The sequence below is a fragment of the Atta colombica genome, unplaced genomic scaffold, assembly GCF_001594045.1.
Source record: "Atta colombica isolate Treedump-2 unplaced genomic scaffold, Acol1.0 scaffold1, whole genome shotgun sequence".
In the NCBI taxonomy this organism is placed as follows: Eukaryota; Metazoa; Arthropoda; class Insecta; order Hymenoptera; family Formicidae; genus Atta; species Atta colombica.
The window spans coordinates 5,773,537-5,781,263 of NW_017259183.1; the positions used below are offsets into that span (position 1 = coordinate 5,773,537).

Here is a 7,727-nt window from a genome sequence, read left to right on the forward strand (position 1 = left end):
TTATATCACTGGAAGAAAGAGATAGTTAATTCTGATTTGTTTTACAATATTTACATTAATTATATTTGGTTATTAGATATATATTATAATTTATATATTATAATTGTAATATTAGGTGTAGTAAAAAGAAATCCATTATTTTTCCATTCAATTTCATGCAAAAATAATGGATTCCTTTTTACTGCACCTAATATATATTTTGTTTCTGAAAAAAAAAAAAAATGTCCAAATATATATTCTAACGTTTCAAGAAAAAATACAATATTATGTTTATGATTATATTCAAATATTTGTACCTATACATGTCTTTGACTTATTCAAATTGTAATAATAATAATTGTTATAACCTTTATATATAAAAAATTAGATTTATATAGTATTGTTGAAAATATCTCTTGAGAGAAATCATCCAAATGTTAGTATTTTTAGTTTAATGCTAAAGCAAACTACGAAAATATCTGATAAATTAAAGTCAGTACTCAATTAATATTTATATATCTTTTATACTATCTAAATTATTTATTGACATAACCTTATCGCATAGATTATTTATACAATTTGAGCCTATTATGTGATGATTACATAAATTTGCAATACGAGTTATTAAAAAATATAACATTTTAAAATATTGTACAATTTAGTGCATCTCTCTCTTTTTTCATCTAAACTCTAATTCATTATTTACTTCATTGTTTGCAAATCTATTGTACTGTACATTATTAACGGTGATAACCGTTGCGATTATCTCTCTGAAGATATTCTATTTTTTACTATGATTATATGAAAATTTTCTTTGCAAATGCACATAATACATGTACCTTTGTATCAATAACCATTTTACATCATAAAAACAAATATTTATGTTTGATAGAATCATACTATACATTCGTAACAATACATTCATACCTTATTTAAAGTTATTAAGACCCTACAAAAATCTAGTCAGATGGTTCCACATGTCTATTAAATTCTAATATAGTGTTTGTATCATTTTGTAATTCGCTGTTAACTGCGTCGTTGCAAATACATTCTGAATCGGAAAGACTTCCACCTGAAAATAGTATAAATTATCAATATATCTTATTATATAATATGCAATTCCAGATAGAAAAAGTCTGCTGTTAAATATACAGAATGAAGCTTTGTCCACCTAAAGTATCTCCACTACTTTTAGAGATATGAAAATATTTTACGAAAGTTGTGTAGTATAACTCAAGAGAGTTATAATATGCAAGTAATAATTTTTCTGAATAAAAACGCTTCGAAAATGCATTAACCTCCATTTTTTAAATGGTATTATAAGATTTTTTAAATTTAATATTCTTATAGTTATTCTCTGAATATGAAAGCATCAAAAATAGAATTAAATAATTAAAAGATCAGTACTACGAGATATTTTGGCACATTTTAACATAAAATATCTCGTAAATTATTAATTTTTTACAATTGTACCTTAACATTTTTGTGCGCCAAATAATGAACTGATGTAAATAAAATGCATTGTTGTTTTTCAAAAAAAAATATATAATGTTGCAAATTGCATAAATTTCTTTTTAAGAGAAATTATATTTTCTTTACACCAAGTAACTTATCTCATAATTCTGTGCATAAAAGTATTAAGATATAGTTATCAAAAATGAATAGCTTACGATATATTTTGTACTTCCAAAATGTGTTAGAATAAAATATAAAGTATCTCGTAAACCATTAATAATTCTACTTTAATATACATTTATATGCAGAATAAGAAAAATCAATTATGTAAAAAAATCATATAATATACAAAAAAGAGACAACCTTAAATTTTCCGAAGCTTCTTCATTCACAGAAAAATTATTATTAGCATATTATAATTAACTTGATATTATACAATTTTCATAATTATTTTTATATCTCTAAAAATAGAAGAAATTCCAGATAAAAGTTATTATTCTACTCTGCATATAAATATATGATAAACATTATATACATTCATACACGCTATTGTGTTAAGATTATTTTTTATTCGAAAAATTCTTATATTTTTATGGGAGCTAGTTAATTTTGTGTGTGTGCGTGTGCGCGCGCGCGCGCGCGCGTGTGTGTATGTGTGTGCAGAGTGAAATTTATAACGTTTTCAGCCCGATTAGGTTTACATCAATTTGGGTTGGAAAATGCTTCACTATTAGTTGATGTTATATGCTCTACCAATAGGAGAGCACGAAACATCATTACTTCAACCCAGGTTGGTGCAAACTCGATCGGGCCGAAAATGTATGCATTCAGAACAACAACCGCTCATTGAACGCTTAGTGAGCGCTTATTGTCGTTCTGAATGCACTTGAATATCTTGCGTTTTACCTTAAAAGATATATTTCACTTTCTTATACATGAATTTTACTCTCTTTTACGTGTTACAGTCGATAATTTACTCTCTCTTACGTATTACAGTCGGTAATTTATTTCCATGATAAAACGTTGAGATATTTATTAAGATTCACTCTGTATATATGTATATAAAATATATACGTATATATTATACATATATTTCTCCAATTATAAAAAAAATAACATTTAAATAGTATTTAAATGCTTAACATTAAATATAAAGAAGATTCTTATTCCTATATAATAATAGCATTATATAATATGATTTCTAAAGTAAAAAGATAGTAGACACACTCAACTAATATATATTCATTAACGAAGACTTAACAGATATATATATATAAGCAATATTTTAGCAATCTTTCAAGCATCTATAATCTATTTATAGCTAAAAATGTTAAAATTTATTATGTAATAAAAAAATTTAAAGCAACAATAATATTGTACAACACCAAGCATTATGCATAACGCATCTTGAAATCTTGTTTATTTAATTTTCAATATATCCATTCAAACTGACAAATATGTAAAGCAAAATATATAAACAAATAAAATTATACATTTACAAACCAAATCATATAATTAAATTGCATAAATAAAATCAAGTATGCGTTCATTCTATTCCAATTACAATATAATCTGTAAATACATGCATATTGTACCATGTCCATATAACATACATTCAAATAAATATACATAAAGTCTATTAGTTATGCTACATTCCGCACATAGATTTATAGGCAAGCTTCATCAGTCTAAAAGATGATATCACATTGTTTTGATGTTAAATTTTGTTGTTAACTATTTGCACAATATGATTTTTTCATTCCAATTAATAAAGATTTGTAAAAAATAATTTTGTAAGTATTAATTCTAATAATAAATAAATTCTAGTAATAGGAATATCAAGCCTAAACTATATATTCTATTGTCTAACTATTTAAAGACATTATTTTATTTAAATTAGACCCTTATATAAATTTTGTAATTGTTAAAAATGTCTAAATAATAGAAATAACAGAAAACTTTTAATTATTTCGTGAGTTACATTTCTATTTATGACATCCATGGGGAAAACATGAAAATCAAGACAATAAAAATAACAAAAAAAGCTTCATATTCCTGGGTGGGAAAACTTTTCATGCATCCTTATAAAATATAAATCATAAAAAAAAAGAAAGATGAATACTTGTAGAAATTATACATAAAAAAATATGATTTAATAAACCCAATATAAAAAAATAGTATGAAATGATAATTGATAATCAATTTAATTATTTAATTGCGTTTTAAATATTAATAATTTAATTATGTAAAAAGACACCAAAAAGAGACCAATATTTCTTTTCAAATCAATTGACATATATTTCTTAAATAAATTTAAATCTTTTTAAAGATTTAATTCAAAGACTAAATATTCAAATTTGAATCTTATTTGATATAAAAAGATATTGATATTATTTTGTAAGTATTCATGAGTTGTCAAGAATTAAGAATAGATATAATACATAGAAATAATAGATAACTATAAATGAAAATTACAAATAGAAATAACTATTAGTTCGTATATAATATACAAAATGTACATATATAAATGGCTCAAATATAATTAATCATTTGATTAATCATTTCAAAATTTAATCTGTGTATCTTTGACTGATGTACCTTTATAAAATAAATAATTTAATAAATACGTGTGACATATCTTTTTTAAAATATATGCCAATACATGTTTTTCTTAACACATAGTATAATAATTTAACTATAAGTATATACAGGATGTCTCACAATCACCATACACTATTCTTACAACGTATTCCAAAAGTAAAAATTCTAATACAAAAATGTCAAAGCTACAATAGTTTTTGAATTGTAATTAATCAAAGATAGTTTGTAATTAAAAAAATTTAGCCTTGATATTTTCGTATTAAGATTTTCGTCTTAGATTTTCGTCTTTTTTCAAAAAATCCAGTCATAATAGTAGAAACTATAAAAGTAAAATAGTTCTTGACTTATAAGTAGTTAAAGTTAGCTTATAATTCAAAAAATTATTGTAGTCTCAACATTTTCATATTAGGATTTTTACTTTATTTTATCTCTAGAATATATTGTGAAATGTACTGTACGGTAAGACATCCTGTATATATAAAAAATTAACTATTACAGAATAGAAAATTATAATCATTTATATAAAGCCAGATTAAATTGATTATCAAATCAAGTTACAAAAAAAAGAATAATAAAATCATGAAAATAAATTATGTACCAGATATACAGCATATTATCAGGGGAGGCCCAGTGATGATCTATAAATGCGTTGATTCAGCTTGCCCATTATTCTTAGTATCTAGATATTTGTCTGCAAGAAAGATGTTTGTATGTTATATAAAAATAACTACATGCACATTCCAGACTAAACCATGTGACTATATCACACATATATTATTTACGATAAATATAGTCCATTTCTGAAAAATATTTCAATAAAATATTTCAAAAAAAAATAATAAATCATTAATTATTTATATAAATCCAGTATGAAAGTATTAAAATATAAATACATTGTACAATTTATAACGTATTGAAAAAATTCCAACATATATATAACATATTTCTAGATTTCTAGATTAGTAAAAAAATTTTTATATAAAATGTAATTTTATTATTTAGAAATTTTATTATGTAATTGTTAATAATTTGTTACTAATAAATTTACAAAGAAAAAAAGGACATAAAGCTTTTATTATGCCTATAATAATGTATGTAGAATGTTTTCATTAGTCCATATACGTTAATTATGAAAGTAGGTAAATTCAATACATTTTAAGATAGAATAATCTCAAATATTATAAATATTAATATAAATATTAATTATAAACATATAAACATATAAATATTAATTATAAAAAGATTATTATCACAATTATGGGATTGTAAGTTTTGTTATAGATAATAATGAATAAATGCATTAATTCAATCATGTAAAATTGTATATATGAAAAGTTAAAAATGTATATAAAAAACTAATAATAGAAGATAAGAAAATAATTATTTATCAATTTGTAAGATATATCAACAATACATAAATTTAAGTTATATGTGGATTAAGAAATTTGTTATTAAAATTATTATATTAATATTAATTTTCGATTAATTCGCACATTCCTTAACACGTTAAGCGCCATTTTTTAAATAGAGCAATATTATACAAGAGAAATAGGAAAATTGATGATAAAATTAATATGATTAAATTATTTGCTTTTAAAAACACATAAATGTTCTGCTCTATATTAAGAAATTTATTATAAATATATGTGAACATTATATTTTTTGTAATATATACTTTGGTGGAATATAAAATAAAAATTCAAGATTATAAAAACCGTTCAAATTACTGCATATAAAACAATTGACCATAATAAAAACATAAATGTAAAAACTCCTAAATTTTAACAAGTTAAGCGCCACGATTAAAAACGTAATTTTCCAAAAATTCGGAGAGTAATGTTTATAAACTTTATAATAAAAAAATTACAATTATATAATAATTAAAAATAATTATAAACTTAATAAATTTTAAGAAACAACCTAAATATTTTTTTCAATTTTCTCATTTAGAAACTACTAATTTTATTAATAAAAAATTAATGTAATAAATAAATAAAATGTGTGTATAAATAAAAATAAATATTTGTTCAACTATCTCTGCAATTTTATAAAATATTTCATATTTTATTTTATTATATTTACATACGCAAATATTTGTTATATATTTTTCTCATATATGCTTTTTATATTACACATTATCTTTCAATACAGTAGACAAAAGTTTTATGGCGCTTAACGTGTTAAATGATACCGTAAGTAATAAAGGTAGGTATACTACCTTCGTTTTGGTCCCAAAGCTTGTGCTTGTAAGTCCAAAGTTGCGAACAATTCATGCACTGTGCAAAAATAGAATGTTTTAGTTTAGTTGCAAATTTTTATTTCACATTCCGACCAGATCTAGACAGGAGTAATATATGTATATTATGTATATAAGTTTATTTATTAATGCAATATTACAGCATTATTACATAATATATTAATCATCTACTTGACTATTCAATATCTTAATATATGTATCACACTTACCGGATAATGTACGAGCACTCCAATGCTTTATTTAATACAGTCGTTAATAAAATTATCACAACGAATATATTTTATAAAATTTCTAAAACTTTAAATTAACTTAGCAAATGTTGTATTAAAAATTTTTTTTCGTTTTCAAAAGTAAAATCCCATACTTTAAGGAACGTTTAACAGATTTTGAATTTCCTCCTCTTCCTCTGTCTCTGAAAAAATAAAAACGCATTATATCTCCAAAAAATTGTAATTTGACACACTTTAATGCGTGAAATTAATTTTTTTACAAGTATTTTTTTACAAGTGGTTATATCATAAAATAGATTTGTCCTGCAAATCACAAAGAAAGTAAGTTCGTTACGATTCTATTTCGTGATATATCAAGGTAATCTATGCATTTCTTTCAGTTATCGCCAGCATTAATATTATCCGACGTATATCACGCGGATTTTGCGCATTGTGCGTGCGTGGTGCGTGCGTGCGTGCGTGCATGCATGCATGCATGCATGCGTGCGTGCGTGCGTGCGTGCGTGCGTGCGTGTGTGCGTGCATGCGCGCGCACGCGCGTGTTGAGTAGAGAGATGTATCTTCATATATACCTAAAACTGTATATGAATATCCGTCTAATATATATAATATCCATCTCGTCTTCGGAATACGTAATTTTAAATACGAAGGTATATATATTCCTCTTTCTACTACACACACGCACGCATGGTACAACTGATGAAAATGCACAGATAAATACACCATAATTACGCGAAGAATCATAATAAACTTTCTTTTATTCTAATTTGCAGGAAAAGTCCATATTTTAAGATGATTACCATATTTACAAAAAAAAAAATTCATTCCATCTCGTAGAGTGCGTCAAATTATGCAATTTTTTGAAGATGTAACACATCTTTATTTTTTAAGAGAATGAAGATAGGGGAAGATAAATTCAAAATCTATTCAAAATTTTTTTCAAAATACAGACTTTATCCTTAAAAATGAAAAAAAATAGAATATAATTTTTCGTGAAATCATGCTTATTTGAAATATGCGAAATTTTGATAGAATTTACTTGTTGTGATAATTTTGATAGATATACTAATGTTTATGTATATATAATGTTTGACACTAAGTATAAAAAATATTCTTGTAAAAACTATTTATACTTGCACTAATATATCTCATATAGGAGAACAAGTTATAGTAATTGTTCATAACAATATATATATATATATATA

General features: G+C 23.5%; 1 protein-coding gene across 4 annotated transcripts in view; it reads right to left on the reverse strand.

Moving 5' to 3' along the window:
* Positions 1 to 934: 934 nt before the first annotated feature.
* LOC108688570 (protein spinster) overlaps positions 935 to 7,727 on the reverse strand; it is a 10,638-nt gene continuing 3,845 nt past the window's right edge. The window contains exons 10-12 of one of the 4 annotated variants that reach the window (XR_001931804.1): positions 6,502 to 6,704; positions 6,254 to 6,372; positions 1,003 to 1,051 (exon numbers count right to left, since the gene is read on the reverse strand). Coding sequence is in view for 2 of the 4 variants with exons in the window: in XM_018194917.1 (XP_018050406.1) it covers positions 939 to 1,051 (113 nt within the window). In the remaining 2 variants the exon portion in view is untranslated. Of the gene's footprint in view, positions 1,052 to 4,655; positions 4,727 to 6,253; positions 6,373 to 6,501; positions 6,705 to 7,727 lie in introns of those variants that run through there. The other 3 variants (XR_001931802.1, XM_018194917.1, XM_018194991.1) reach the window with 3 other exon arrangements.